The sequence below is a fragment of the Falco punctatus genome, assembly GCF_963210335.1.
Source record: "Falco punctatus genome assembly, chromosome: 9".
NCBI lineage: Eukaryota > Metazoa > Chordata > Aves > Falconiformes > Falconidae > Falco > Falco punctatus.
In genome coordinates, this window is record NC_137589.1 from 42,951,628 (window position 1) to 42,966,827 (window position 15,200).

Genomic DNA, 15,200 nt, shown 5'->3' on the forward strand with positions numbered 1-15,200 from the left:
CTAACCCTCCTTGTCCGTGCTGCCCCCTCCTCCTGGCTCCCCACGGGCAGGCGGGATGCCCTGCCTGGCGCTCCCATGGGAGAGCAGTGCTTGGCCCAGCACACGCCGGGTGCCCAAGGGTGTCCCTCCTGGAGTGCCACCTGCCTTTGGTGTGACCGGGACACCACAGCTGTGGGAGGGGGGTCGCTGCTGTGGTGTGAGTCAGGATCAGGTTCAAAGCACTGCTGGGAATTGCCATAGTGACTCTGAGTGTGTTCTGCAAGTGAGCTCACGAATGACAACATTTATGGGCAATTAGCTTAGACTCAGGATTTTTCATGTAGCCCTTGGTGGTCACTGTGGCCGAGAGCCCCCAGTGTGCCATGCACTGCGGCAGGGAGCAAACCCACCGCAAAGCACAGAGCCCTGCAATGGGTTTGATGCCCTGTCTGTGGCATTTCAGTGCTGGGAAGTGCCCCATGCCCTGGCTCTCCCCAGTGCCAGCAGCTGGGGATGCTGCTTGGCTGACTCCGATAACTGGCACGATGGTCTGCACGCACACCTCGCCCTCCTGACCAGCACGGGGCTGCTCTAGGGCTTCGGTTCCCAACAGCACGCAAATACCTGCTGGCTGGCACATGCTGTGCTGAGCCCAGGGAAGGTGGCGCAGTGCAGGACACAGCACAGGGCAGCGTGCAGTGCCCTGGTCCCCTGTACCGTGGCCAAACCGCCCTCCACTGCATCCAGCCATGTATAGCCGCAGCGTGTGGCCGCGCCTGAACCGCAGCACATTCCCGCGGGTACATTGCAACAAGGAGAGAAGGTTGCCTTTAAAATCAGCATTTACTGTCATCATAATCAGCAAAAACTCCAACATGTTTTACGTGCTCTAAACACTAGGGAGCTAACAGGAGAGCCAGTTGGATGTAAAGAACAGAGGAAGAGAAAACACAACCCAGCTGGCGAGGGGCCACGCCAGCCGGGTGGGAGCCCCAGGAGGAGCAGGGAGAGGATTTTTGTCCTAAACAGCAGAAGATGCTATTGAAGTCAGCTGGTTTAGAGAATGCTTCAAGCCAGCTGCTGTCTTCCTTAGCGCATGTGCTTCCCGGGTGGCCGGTCCCCAGCCCTGCCCCGGCAGAGCGGTGTGCTGAGCCCGGGGAAAGCGGCAATCCTCACCGGGACGGGAGCACGGGTGCGCTGCCTGGGCATGGCTGCTGTGGGCAAAGCGGGGCTCACTCCTGTGCCGCCTGCTCCAGCTCCCCCAAGCTAAACAAGATCTACTGGCAGCAGTGACAGCAGTGCACAACACAGGCTGCCGGCGGTGCTTGGGGCTTGGCTGCCCTGGCAGAGGCGGCCTGAGCCACGGGGCCCTGGGCCGGCACGCAGGCTGGGCAGGAGTCACAACCAGTACCCACCTGATGGTTGCCCACCCCTGGGGAAGAGCAGGGCAATTCTCAGCAGCAGACGAAGCCCTGTGAGACCCCCACACTACCCCAGTCCTGCCTTGGTTTTGTCTGCACATGCTGCTAGGAAGAAGCACAGGGCTAACAGCTCTGCCTGGGCTGGGAGAGCCCTCTGCACGGGAGCCAGCTCCTCCGACCCGCCGTCCTCCAGGCTGTTGGAAGAGCCTTGGCGTTGATGGAGCCCATCACCCAGAAACTTCTCAGACTCCTAAAGCAAAAGAGAGAGGGTCTCAGCTGTGTCGGCGGGGAGGGGAGGGCAGGGGTCCCTCCGAGGGCAGTGGGTGCACTGGTGGGGTCCCACAGCACGCTGGGAGAAAGCACAGACCAAACCTGCTGTAGGACGGCACAGTGGGAGGAGGCAGCCGCTGCTCTGGCCCAGCCAGCCCTGCCTGTTGCCACTGTGGCTCTGCCATCACATGGACACCTCTGCCCTTTAGGGGTCTCTGAAAGATGGTCCTTACAGCAGGGAACCAAAGCAGCCTCCATGCATGGGGCCGTGGCCGTAAGGAGAAACCTGTTCTTCCTCTGATCAGTAATCTGCCCACTGCGCACAGCGCCAAGCTCCAAGAGCGCTGAAGAGTGAGGTTTAAATGGATTTAATGAAAATACCAGCACTACCGTGGCAGGGAGCACTGGTGTCGCATGGGCTGCATCTCCTTCCGTTGGGGCATAAGGTACCCTCTGCCCGTTGGGAAGGACCGTGGCACGGATGGCAGCAGTGATCCCACTGCGGGGCAGCCCAGCAGGGTCAGTGCGGGGGGTGCTGCATTTCTCCAAGTCCCCACAACACTCAGGTGCTTTACTGGCTTTGAATTCCGAAGAATATAATTCCAAAATAATTTCCTTATTATTTTAAAACCGATCTTATTTAACGTGGTATGGTGAGAGTTGCAGAATTACTCAATATTGATCAGAGAAAGGCTGGGCCATGGAGACAAGATCCATGTTGCTATGTGTGGCTTAGCAACATATAAATGTATTCAAACAGAATAATGAAATTATCGTGGGGAAACAAAGCAGCCATCACTTGAAGAGATGGAGGATGTGGAGGCCTCTTGGAGCTCTTGTTTGCCAAGACAAGGAAGACAGTACTTATTGTTTGTGCAAATATGTGAACACCCCCGGCCATCCCCTGCTTATATAAAGGGTGTAATGAAACCGGGCAGTGCGCTCGCTGCAACGTGCAGCTTTGTACAGCTGGGCTGGAGCTCATTACTGCAGAAACGTGCGGCCTCTCCGAGTGAATTGAGTCCTTGCGGGGGGAGCCCCACTATTGGGGGTGGGGAGTCGGGGAGGGAGCCCACGCCTGCCTCCCAGCCACAGCCATGCTCCAAATGCATTTCTGTGGTTCTGAAACAGGCCTGGTATTTACCTGGATTTTATCCACCCTCATCCTCACACATATTAAGGCACCATTGGGAGCCCATCCCACCTCTCCCCACGGACCCACTGGCTGCCTCTTGCGCTTGGAGCCAGCGCGATGCCACGGCTCTCACAGCACGGCTGAGGCTCTCGAGCAGAGAAGTGGTGGATCCCCTCCCAGATCCAGCACAGCTTTCCTGAGAGGTTGCGAGCAAGTCATTTAAGCCCCAAGTCTCCCGCCAGTGCCCAGGGTCCCACGCTCCTGCTGCCCACCAGCTCTGCCCACTGGACTGCAGGGCAGGTGGGCTCCTCCTGGGTCTCCGCAGGAGCTCCTGCAAGCCTGCCACTGGTTCATCACAATTTTCCTTAGAGCTGGCTGGAAATTTTCAAATAAAGATACCTGGGGCAAAATATGTCTCTTTTCATTAAACTATCTGGGAGAAAATATATAGAAGAGAGGAAGTGGTGTCTGTGTTGAAATGATTTGTCTCTTGTTCATCACCGAGCACAGGTTTATGCTTTGCTTCCCCTGGCAGCTCTGATTCCCAAGAGCGACACAGCATTTTGCTGTGTTGAACAAGCTGTGAAGATGGGAGCCTGTGCGAAGCTGAGCTGCCCTGGGGTCTTCCAGGCATTACTACAGCTGGGCATTACCACCTTTTACTATTTTTTTTTAAAGGCTGGAAGCACTTGTCTTTGAGCCCGGCGCCTGGGAGCAGTGCAGCATAGCCAGCATCAGCGGTGTGTCGCACACTGGCTTACACAAGTGTGCAGAGGAGTGCTCTTCTGGTTCAAGGAGATCTTCTCATTCACCCCAGGATGAAGGACTGCCCAACCAAGGGCTCCCTCGCCCCTGGGTGCACGAGGAGCCGCTCTTGGTGCTAGCAGAGGGGGTGGCCGCGCACAGCGCTGCCTTGCACCCACCCGCTGCTTCCATGGCTGTTGTGCATCAGTCAGCATGTGAGGGGGCAGGCACCGAGCCCAGCCTGGTGTCCCCACTGTCCCCTGGGCAGACCCAGGCTTTTAAAAATATACTGAGGGCTTACCTGAGAAAACAAAACCAAACTAAACAACCCGCCTCTTTGCACAGCTGGAGTTTAATTACACATGTGGCTAGATTGAAATATGCAGGAGCAGGTGAGGGTGAGAGTGGGGCGGGGGGACAGAGCACAAATGCACGTGCTGGGTGTAGGTCTTGCTGTCTCTGAGACCCCACTCCTACACCTGAAATGCCGCAGCACATCTACTCCTGGATGCCACCGTTTCTGCCTTGCTCATGTGTCCACTGTGGGGAAGAAAGCTGCAATGCTTCTGGGTGGCATCGTCTCGAAAATAGTCTAAGCATGCCCTGCTTAGACACTTAATGTGGAGCAAAATCAGAAACCTGCTAATGCACTGCTTCTTTTGACAAAAGAAAATGTAACAATGCAGAAAAAATAGTATCAATCCATTCCTGGTGCTTCTTCACTGCACTGTCTGCTTGAGTGACCCCATCCAGAGATTGTACTGAGAGTGCCGAGAGTAATTGGCAGCAGTTGGTAAAAAAATAAAGTGAAATATGCTGCACCCGTACCCGGAGGAGCTGGTGACTTGCCCAAAGCCAGGCAGGGAAGCCGGGGAGGGAGCAGGGAGCTCTGGCTGGCTGGCCTCTCCCCAGCACTGCTGTGAGCAGAGGTCTGGGGCTTAGGAGGGATTTCTGGTTTTAATTCTACCCACCTCCACGGTGACATTGGCCTTTCTACAACCTGAAACAGAAGAAACTAAATGGCTGCTTTTAAGCTCATAAATCCAGTGCTGCCTCAACACCCCACCTTCCCTGGCTTCCCTTCGCTGGGAGCAAGGCACTCCTACCACCCACCAGCACCTTCTGCAGCACCTGCGCGTTTTAAATACCCTGTGGCTGCGAATTGCTGCTGCCACCCCTGAAAGCAGCCCAGGGCCTGCCAAGCAGGGAGAGGTGCTGGTCCCCGCTGCGCCTTGAGGACTGGCCGTGCTGGGGTGAGCAGGCAGAGAGCTCAGCACAGATATCAGCAGGTACCCACCGCCCCTCTGCTGCCTGCCACCTGCGACCTGCAGCTCCACTGCTGTGCAGGGGCCCAGGGAACCGGTGTGCAGCAAGCTGCAGGCACGGACAGGCAGCAAGAAAAGTGTGGAGACATGGGGAGAAACCAGGTGGGTGCCCCAAGACAGGCACCCTTGCCTGAGCCACCAGTACTGCCAGGGAGAGGCAGCACAGGCAGCACTGACAGCACCAGCAGAGCTGCTGGGGCTCCATACCCTCCCTCTCCCTCATCTGTGCAGGGGAACACGGAGCTCCCAACAGCCTGGCCAGGACTGCACCCACCAGGGCAGTTTGGAAATAAAATGAAGCCTGAGCAAAAACCACCTGCCCTCCGGGCAGCGCTCCACCACGCAACCACAGAAACCAGTAGCAGCAGCAACAAAAAATAAAGAACGTGATGTAGGCAAATGTTACCTGAGGACTTGAATGCTGTCAGCTCTACAGCCTGAAAGAGGGGAGAAGGTTTGTTAGCAGAAGGTAGAGGTCTGACTGCTTCGCTGCTGGCACCCCTGCCACGCTGCCCGGGGCCAGGCAGGGGTCCCCAGCACCCCACTGCTGCCCCGCACGCTCCATGCCACGGAGCCATCGCGCAGGCTGGGGACTGGAGCCTTCACCCAGTCCCCGAGGGACGGGCACCTTGCAATGTCCCCGGACACAGCTGCACCTCCCAGCAGCACCCCCAACCTCATGCCCTCTACAGGGACCCCCGAGCCCTGGGGGGACCCAGTGGGCTGGAAACTGTGGTGGGAACCACAGGAAAATCCATGAAAAGTGGAGGGAGAACTTTCTCCCCCACCCCCCGTGCTGTGGTGGAAAGAGCACACACAAGCCTGGACCCTGTGCTTAAGTGATGCTTAATGCTCTGTGAGGTGTGAAATTCCTGCTCCCAGCCCAACAGCAATAAATATCACCAAACAACATTTGAAAAAGCTGAAATACAAAGAACATCTCGTCTGTGTTTGTATCTCCACTCACGCAGTGTTTTGTCATTTTAAGTGTTTTCAAACGTTTTTAAGTAGCATCTTCTCTTCATCCAAACTATTGTGCAGCTGCCAGTGACATTCTTAATTCACCGCTCCTCCAGCGAGTGCCGTGACTCATTTAGCCAGGGAGCAGGAAAAACAGCGCGGACTTATACAACCGCAGAAAGCAGCAGCTCTCGGGGGGGTGGGGGGTGGGGTGGGGGGGGTGGGTAGCACCAGCCCCGGCACAGCTGCGCCAGCCCCCTCGCCGTGAGGATGGGGCTCAGCACCGCCGCTCTCATGCCGGCACCGGGCGAGTGCTGGGAGCAGTGCTGCCGCCCCACAGATGTGCGTGGGCAGGGGGCTGTGCCCCCCTCCCCAGGCAGGCCCTGGCATCAGCTGCACCTTTTGCTGCATCCACCTTACTTAGAAAGGAAACAAATACATTAAAAATGCAATGTTTATGCTTAAGCAACAACGATACAGCAAAGTCCTTGGTGACCCTCACATGGAGGAAAGTGCTTTCTGTCTTTGCCTGGTAGGAAATGCCACGGCCTTGGCATTTAGATCTGCTGCCTCCCAAGGCTCCCGGCCTTAGGAAACTCGGGCCCCTGGGCTAATCCCCTTGGCCCACATCGAGCTTAGCCCTGGTCCCAGTTCACACAGCCAGCACCTGGCTGGCTGAGGAAAGCATCACCTGCGAATGAATCCCAGCCGGCGTTCAGCAGGAGGGGAGGAATGGCACTAACCACAGTATAAATCATGAGAGATACAAATATGGATTTTATTGAGTGGCTTCAAAATGATATGCCAGCTATAGAAGTATTATCTATTGGATAAATAAGAGCTGTCTATGTGACACAGGTTTTCAAAGGATAAATATTAGAGAGGGAGAGAGAGATCCTTCAGTGAGAGACTCACATGAAAGTAGTGTTGGATTTTATTCTGAGGAAATTACAGCACTTGTATGTCAAGTGCACAAGGACTGATGATCATTTCAATAGTGGGAGATGGAAGTGGTATCAGAGTAGTCAAATTTAAATTGTTCCCTGCTTTAGGCCATACCTCGCTGAGCTGTACATCACACTCCGGCAGGCAGCACAACCCAGCCTGCCCTCCCTGGACAGGCGCACTTTGCCCACTGCAGGGACAGCAAGTCCCTGCCCCGGTTTGAATGTGCTGTCATGGGGGAATGTCCTGCCTTGGTCTGTGCCAACCTCCACTCGGTGCTTTACTCCCTTAAATGCTCCTTCTGTTCATGCGTGCCCTGGCTACAATCACCCTCCTGGCACGGCAGCAGGGCTGGTTCCCCATCAGCTCAGGGGTGAGCTCTTGCCTTGGAAACTGGCCATTCTGGGGCCTCACCTTCTCGTACCTGCAGAACATGTGCTCTGCCCCGGTGCCCTCTGCTACCTGCCCCTGCCCGGGCCAGCCCCTGCTCAGGCAATTGCCTCCTGAGCCATGCCCTGCCCACACTGCAGAGCTGAGGCAGGTCACCGGCCAGAGCTCCTGCCTGCCAGCCCACCGCGCTCTCCATCCTCTGCTCCGGCAGAGCAGCAAATGCTTCATTGCATCTGGCCTGATTACCAGGAGTGGCCACTGTGGGCATGAAAGCATGCATCTCAAATGACTTAAATGACTTAAACCAGTACATTGCTAATAATGAGTAGGTATTTTAATAAACCAGAGTCTTCAGGATGTGTATCAAGACCTTGGTTTTGACAGGCAGGTGGCATGTCTGGACTGGCCCTGAGGAGGAGAGCGTGGGTGCTGTGCTAACACCTGCCTGGTCCCTCACCAATGCTCTGCAGCTTCTGTAACGCCCTGGGGCAGGGGGGATCGGCATTACCCTCAGTCTGGGCGCAGGGTGCATGAGTCAGGCAGCTTCTGGGACTTGCACAACGTAAAACACTGAATTTGTGCCAGAGCTGGTAACGCTACCAGCTGCCTCGAGTCCCAGCCCCTCACTGGAACCATCAGACACCAATGCCATTCCTACACAACTACTGTGCTCTGTGCGTGGGTGAAGGTGGAAGAATAACAGAAGACATTACATACCGGTCTCTCGGGTGACATAATTGATGAAATCCCCATCGGAATTTTGGCTCCAAAATTTCCTAGGAGGTGATGCAGCACAATGAGTTTGGAGACTAGAGAGTAGAAATATTCATGCTTTACCACGAACTCAGTGCTTTGTGTCCCCTAAGTATCTCCCACTGAAGCGAAGAGACCCAACAGGCTATCTGCATAATGGCAGCCACAAACTAGTAGGAGCACACAACACCTTTTTTCCCCAAAGCTAACCCCCCTGTTTCCTTCTGCCACCTTTGCCTCCCCTCCTCCACAAAATGCATTTTAAGACACAAACATGGATTCTTGCCTCTGAAGAATGCAATGCTGCATAACACAGTGATGAGACCCCCATGCCCACGCCCATCTAGCCTGCGGGCATGAACTTGACCCCTCTGAGATCCACAGAAGTCCCTGACTTCCCTGGGAACCCTTCATTCTGTGCTACACTTGCAGCACCAGACCCCAAGTGCTCACAGAGGCTCAGTGTGCAAATGAGCTAATGCAGTGCCAAGTGAACATGCACTACAATTCAAGCCTTGGGAATAACATTTTACTGTGTTCTCATCACACAGCCCGGGCCAACAGCAACGACAACCCTCTTTACCTTTGTTGGTGATGTTCTTCACTGGAGGGTCTTTCTGCACAGGGCTCGACAAGGCACTCTCAGCTGCAGAAGGACTCGGTTTCCCTGTCTCCCAGGAGGTCGTGTTTCTTGGACTTGATAAGTAGTTGATGGGATGAGAGCAGTTCTGTAATGACAGGGTAGAGACATGGGACAGTGAAAACTGCAACATGAGTCTTTGCTAGACCCAGGTCCAACTTTAAAGATCGATTTGATCTGCACTGTGGCCCCTGGCACTTTGACTCCCATCCCACCCTGGTACTGCAGGCTGCTATCTAACCAGAGTAGATTGGCTTTGGGTCTGCACTGTCCAACAGGACTGTAAAGAAGGGAGACAAAAAAAATAGAAAACTAAGACTTCTTTCCAACATCATCTCCTCAAAGCAGAGCAGATGTACGTCTAGGGCCCTCCTCTGGTGGCTGCATGATAAATGAAGCGGGCAGCAGGGTTTCCTTGCAACTTACTGTGAACGAGAGTGCTTTCTTCTTGTCCTTCATCCTCTGGATGGCATTCCTCACCTGGAGCAGAGCAAGGACATTAGAGAGGGCTGCAGCAGCTCTAGCAGAACACAAGATCCTCCAACAAGTCATGGAGACCAAGCAACTGCTGCTCCAGAAGCATGGTTGGGGCTATGCTGGCTGTTGCAACTACTACAACCCCAGCTGCCCCCTTGACTGCTAATAAAACAGTTGCCGTGATGAGTGACTGAGCCCCAGCCAGGGGCACCTCTTACCTCGCTGTTATAGACTGCATAGACAAGGAATATGTACAGGCCCTGAAAAGGAGAGAGCACAGGAAGGGTTAGAGATGTACAGCTGGTTTGTGCTACTTCACATGGGAAGAAATGAGTTTGATGAGCACCAGCATGGGTGAGGACTGGGCTGCAAGGGAGAGGCACAGGTGGTGGGCACGGCACAGCCAGGGACAGCTGGGCAGGAAGGACCTTCCTTACAATCACACTTGAGACCAGGCTCTTCACAGAGAGTCCAAAGGAGAGATGGTCCCTGCCTCAGTCCCTCCTCCTTCTCCTCTCACTCCATTTCAATTGTGGGGAGCAGGCATCCCTCGCAGGGCACTCAGCTTCCCGAGCCTGAAGCTCTCCCGTACTCCCATTCACTCATGCATGCAAAATCCCCCAGGAAACACCTCCCTCAGATCTCAGAAGAAGAAGCCATCAGGAATTAATTGCTGGGGGAATTGAAATCTGGGAAGCAGACCTCCCTTCCCACTGACCACTGGCCCCAGGGGGGCTTTTGCCAGCCTCCCGCAGATAAAGAGCAGCATGAAGCCAGGAACAGGTCTTCTGTCCCATGCAGTGACAGACCACAGCATTAATGGAACCCTCTGACCCAAATTCAGTGCGGTACTGACCCAGGGGCTTTGCTCAGCCCCAGCCTGGACAAACCTTCACGCTGGCGTGCCGGGGCTCCGGCAGCACAGCCTTGGCCACCCTCTCCCTGCTTGCCAAACCGGTGCTGTTGCTTGCACACACCAAGGACCAGTGAGCAATGACAGGCTCTGCCACAACTAAGTGCTCGCCCACAACTGTGTGCTTGGGGCCAGTGCAGAATGTGCTCCAGGAAGGTGCCTGGGGCAGGGCTGGAGCTAGCATTGCCTGGAGGCCACAGCCTGGGGCTAATTACAGCTCCAGACCAACGATTCTGGCCTTAAGGCAGTCCTATCTGGCCCACCAGATTTATGTTATATCTGTGGGGTGTTTGTTATCGCAGCTAGATAAATCAGCTGCAGCAAGAAAAGTAATCCATCTTGTCTTCAATGAGCCTTGCTCTTCATCTGCAAGCTCTTGGCAGGCGTTATGGTAGCAGCACCCTGGCACCGTGCCATGACCTGTCCTTCAGCCAGCAATGCTGGTCACTCCCCCAGACCAGATTTCTGGTCAGGCTGCCAAGGCAGGTCTTCCTTGAAATAATCATTCTGGATGAGAGTGGGGAGGGGGGAACGGTGAGGTCGGCTGGAAGGAGAGCAAGGAAGGAGAGGAGGCCCAGCTGCAGCGCGGGCGGAAGCAGAGCTGTGGCTCTGGAGGATCCTACTGCTCACACTCCTGCCTGCGCTCCTGCCCATGCTCCTGCCTGTGCTCCTGCCTGTGTTCCTGCCTGCGCTCCTGCCCATGCTCCTGCCTGCGCTCCTGCCCGTGCTCCTGCCTGCGCCCCAAGTTCTCCCAGCAGGTCCTGCAATGCCCTGTCCCCTGCAGCTCCCCGCTCACAGTGGAGCAAGTGCTGTGTGGCCACAGACGAGAGCACAGCACATGCTGGGACCCACAGAGCAGGATGGATGCTCCTGCCTGGTGTCCGTCTGTCCAGCACCCAGGTCCTGCTGCACCCCACACACCCCTGCTGGGAGCAACGCCCCCTCCAGCTCCTCTCTCACTGGAGATGGGCAAGTGGCTCTGCAAGTCCCTGCCCTGAGCCAGCCTCAGGACCACCCCTCCAGCCTCAGGACCATCCCTCCAGCTCTACAAGTTCACATTCACCTATGTTGTTTCTCAACAGCGGGTACCTCCGGCCAGCACTGGGTGCTCGGCAGGGTGTGGGTGCTGCTACCAGCAGAACGACCGGCCGGAGGGACGGTGCTGCTGCCTGCTCGCCAACCTGCGAGGCAGCTGCCTCCGGTGCAGCACCGCTCTCTGTTGCTTTTCAGTCACTCGGCTGAATTCCTGTGCTGCCTGGCTGCAGCAGGAGTTGTCATGTTTGGTGTCGACGCACAGAGTAACCTTGAAGACAGGCTTCAGTTTCCGCAGATAAACAGAAAGCAGTCAAACAACAACCACCACAGCGGCAAAACTTCCCTGCACAAGACCCGTGCATGAAGGAGCACGCTGGCCCAAAGGACATTCCAAGGTGATCCATAAGACAGCCAGCAAAGCGGCTGAGATGGGATGGCTCTATCCCTGCTTCCTCTCAACTCCACAGCTTCCCACCAGCATTTCTCTGCTGGGGTAAGAACTTGGTAACAAAGGGACAGAGGCAAACAAGCACGGCATATTCACGGACAAACCCTGGGCTGTCTGTCCACACAACAGCCACGGCTCCTACTGAGCTTGAGGAGAAAGAACTAAACCGAAAGCAGCAATAACTTAGAAAGCAAGGGAGGAAAACAAATCCTGATCCAGCAAACACCTCAGCTCCTATCTCACCCAAGGTGGACATTGTCATCGTTTGTGAGAGAGAGCCTCAGGAGGTGTATCATCCAGAGGACACATTTGTTCATGTCAGGTACTATTCCTCGTCTCTCAAAAAGCCCATATGCCCAGCATCCCTGTTACGACAGCCAGCATCCCACAGCCCCTCTGCTGGCATCACGATGCACCAAGGGCTGAGCGAGCCACGGAGGCTGCAGGCTGGGCACTGACATGGCTGGGCCATGGCCAAGGGTATCAGCAGTCACTGAACCAGGGAACTACTTGTGAGATTTCCCTTGCCAGTGCCAGGTGGCAGAGGAAAAAGCAGCCCTGAGTCCTTGTGGAAGTAGCTCTCCTGAAGGCTATCCAAGCCTGAGATCCTCAGCAGGACCCCTCCGGTGTCATGTACATGCTCATGTTTTTAACACAGGAACACTGAAGCAAGGCAGAGGAAGGCTGCCAGGCTGGTGCTGGGACACCGTGCTCTGATATGCCTCTCTGCTGATATTGATGGATTTCACCCAAGCTGAGAAATGCCTTTTTCTCTGTGAACGAAAAAATGCTGGTGCTGTTATCAGCTCTGCTCACCTCATCTCTTCACAGCACTGAGCCTGGAGTTCTCTTCTGCACAGTAACCTAAGCATGGCACGAGGAGGCAAGGAGAACTGATGCTATATTTAATTACAGTTAGGACAGGCCTCCTGCCACCCTTCTGATGTCCCTAATAGCAGAGATGTCCTTGGACATCTCCATCTTCTTGGAGAAGTGGTCCTTGTCTGGCCTTGGAACATGCCCATCAGCGAGACGAAGGATGCGTGTGAGCAGCACCCGGCCGCTAGACCAGCGCCAGCCACAGGCAGCACATCCCTGGAGCAACCACCATCTTGTGCACGTGGTGATAACGCCTGCACTTCACCCTTGGAGAGCTGGGCCAGTGCTACACGAAACCGGCCAAGTGTGCCAGAGGGAAACACCGCGAACTCTGCTGCTCCGTAAGTGAAAGCTACAGCAGGAGCCAATTTTTATTGAATCCAAAGAAAAAAGGGAGATGGGGGTGGTGACCTCTTTGGATTCCAATGGTTTGGAGCGTAGAACCTAGCTGCTCTCTTGACTTGGATCCCCTGGAGCAGGATTTGTCCTCGAGCACTGGGCAAGGGGCTCCGAAAAGTACCTCTGTGGACAGCCGGTGCTCAGGGACAGGGCTGGCGGTGTGGGTGCCTCCAGCGCCACTTGTGCTGGTGCAGCCCCAGCCCCAGGGGCCGGACTGGGCCCATGCCTGGCCCCTGCGCAGGGACCCCTGCCCCCAGCCCCTGCCTCGGGACCCTTCGGCACTGGTGGGCAGTGCGTCTCTAGCTCCATCTACAGCTGCTTGCTGTAGGGTTTGGAAAGCTGCTGCCAAGAAGCGGCTGATGCTTTGAGTCCCAGGTGGTAAGCACATGTTCAGAGACTTTTTGTCACCACGTGTCCCTGAGTTTCAGATATCCTGAGGCCCTGGGAACAGTCCTAGCTCGGCGCAGAACTGAGCGCTCCTGGCTGCTGTGACTAACACAGTTTGCTTTGGTCTCTTAACCACATACAGGCTAGTTACAATTAACTAATTCTTAAAACTCTTTCCATGAAATCAGTCAATGTAGAAGCAAATTCTAAGTATTTCTTTACACATCAGGGTTACTCTCTGCCCTACAGAGATCCCTATTAAACAACATGACTCTGAAGTACAGTAGTCAGAGCCACGGCCCTGGAGGACTGCAACACAGGCAAGTAGCCTTAAAAATGGAGCCAATTGATGCTACCTAGAGAGGAATGAAGCAGCTGAAGAAGACTACATGACTCATCCAAGGTCTTCAAACTCAGAGCTACAAACAGCACACACATTTCCAGCCTCCCTGTGCAAGGCTCTGATCGCCAGCCCACATTGCGACCTGTTCCACCTAATGGTCCTGCATCCCATCAGAGTCCAGTGCAGCTCTCAGTGGGTACCAGGAGCATGCCTGGAGAGCAGCTGCACAGCTGCAGATAATACGGACTTTATGGGTAAAGATTTTCAGTCCTTGATTTGTAATTATTCTTCTCTTGTCTCCCTGCAATACAGCTGACCTCCAGGCAAAGAGAAGGTGATTCTGCTGGTACAATTCTTGGGCCACAACCTCTAAGAATGTCTGAACATGAACCAGATGGAAAATACTCATCCTGGAACACAAACCATCTAAGCAGCAATCAGGCACACTATGGCTGGACGTGACCTTTGAGACGCTCTCCACGAACAGCCCTGCTCTAACAGCGATGCTGGCACACGTGGCCCATCCCTGCCCTGTAGGGATGAGGCTCGTTTCACTGATGCAAATAGCAGGTGGGATGTCTGCCCCATTAAACTGCACAGTCATCACTTTAATTATCCATTAAATGACCAAATCAACACTCTAATGAAGTTCCCTACAAGCACATCAGTTTGTAAGTGGCATTTTGAAACCACACTGATGTCTGAAAATCTAACAACATGAGGAACAAGATTTGAAGTGGAAAGCTGTGACACCAGGAGGACACTCCAGAGACTGGTGCTGAAGGACCATGAGATGAACAAGGTCTCCAGAGCTGCATTTCACACACTGGGAGCATGAACGTAGTTTCCTCAGACAAAACAGCACAGTGGCTTGGGAAAGCTGGGCTGGGCTTCAGAGCTGCCAAACACTCCTGACTACTCGGGGGGTAGAGTACACCGAAGCACAAGGAACGGCAGGTACCTGCTGGGCTGTGACGTGAGGATCTGCCTGGCACAGGACTCACCTGGAGGGAGTTCAGCACAATGAAGATGTAGGCCCAAATGATGCTGAGGTGGACAAGGACCCCGCAGACCCAGGTCAGCCCCAGCACAGGCAGCAGCACCAGGATGGGCTTGGCCATGGCCCTGTCGGGAAGAAGGGCTCAGGGTTACCTGGGTGCATTTCAGAGCTGAAGTGCTATGCACTGGCACCCACCTCCGAGCCACCAGCCCTCCACCGGGGTCTCTGTCGTGCCCCACATCCCTGAGCCCAGGGTGTCCTGGAAAAGAGCCCCAGCCTGCCCAGTGTCCTTCCTGGCTCTGCAAACCCTGCTCGGGGTATCGCCGTGGTCTGCCCGTGGCATCCACCCTAGGTTACGGAGCACTGAGTGGCTCTGTCCTGAAAGAGCTCCACAGGTTTAGGCACACCCTGGCCTCTGTCTTGCAGGTTAGAAGAAATTTTCCTTGTCTTCATGCCAGAGACAGCTCTCCTCCCCCAGCAAGTGCCTTTCAGATATGTGTCCACCAAGAGGCACCCAAGATGGTAGCTATGGAACAAATTCCTTTGCAAACAAAATTAGTTCAGAGGGGAAAAAGCAAACATTTCACCTCTCAGCCCCCTGCGTGCTAGCCCTGCTCTTCATTTATCACTAAGTGTTAGCAAGAATGGAGCCCTTTGACGTCATTAGCCATGAGAAAACAGCTATTTTCCCCCCAGTTGCTGCTACAAGGAGGGCTAATGCATTTGTTTTATTAGCATATGGATGTCACCTTGCCCT

The 15,200-nt window shown here is 54.8% G+C and overlaps 1 protein-coding gene across 1 annotated transcript in view; it reads right to left on the minus strand.

The window, feature by feature from the left end:
* Positions 1-65: 65 nt before the first annotated feature.
* Positions 66-15,200, minus strand: part of ADGRD2 (adhesion G protein-coupled receptor D2) — a 44,075-nt gene continuing 28,940 nt past the window's right edge. The window contains exons 20-26 of the mRNA XM_080401395.1: positions 14,448-14,568; positions 9,258-9,299; positions 8,989-9,042; positions 8,506-8,650; positions 7,887-7,978; positions 5,281-5,311; positions 66-1,650 (exon numbers count right to left, since the gene is read on the minus strand). Of these exons, the coding sequence (XP_080257521.1) occupies positions 1,643-1,650; positions 5,281-5,311; positions 7,887-7,978; positions 8,506-8,650; positions 8,989-9,042; positions 9,258-9,299; positions 14,448-14,568 (493 nt within the window). The 3' untranslated portion in view covers positions 66-1,642. The remainder of the gene's footprint in view (positions 1,651-5,280; positions 5,312-7,886; positions 7,979-8,505; positions 8,651-8,988; positions 9,043-9,257; positions 9,300-14,447; positions 14,569-15,200) is intronic.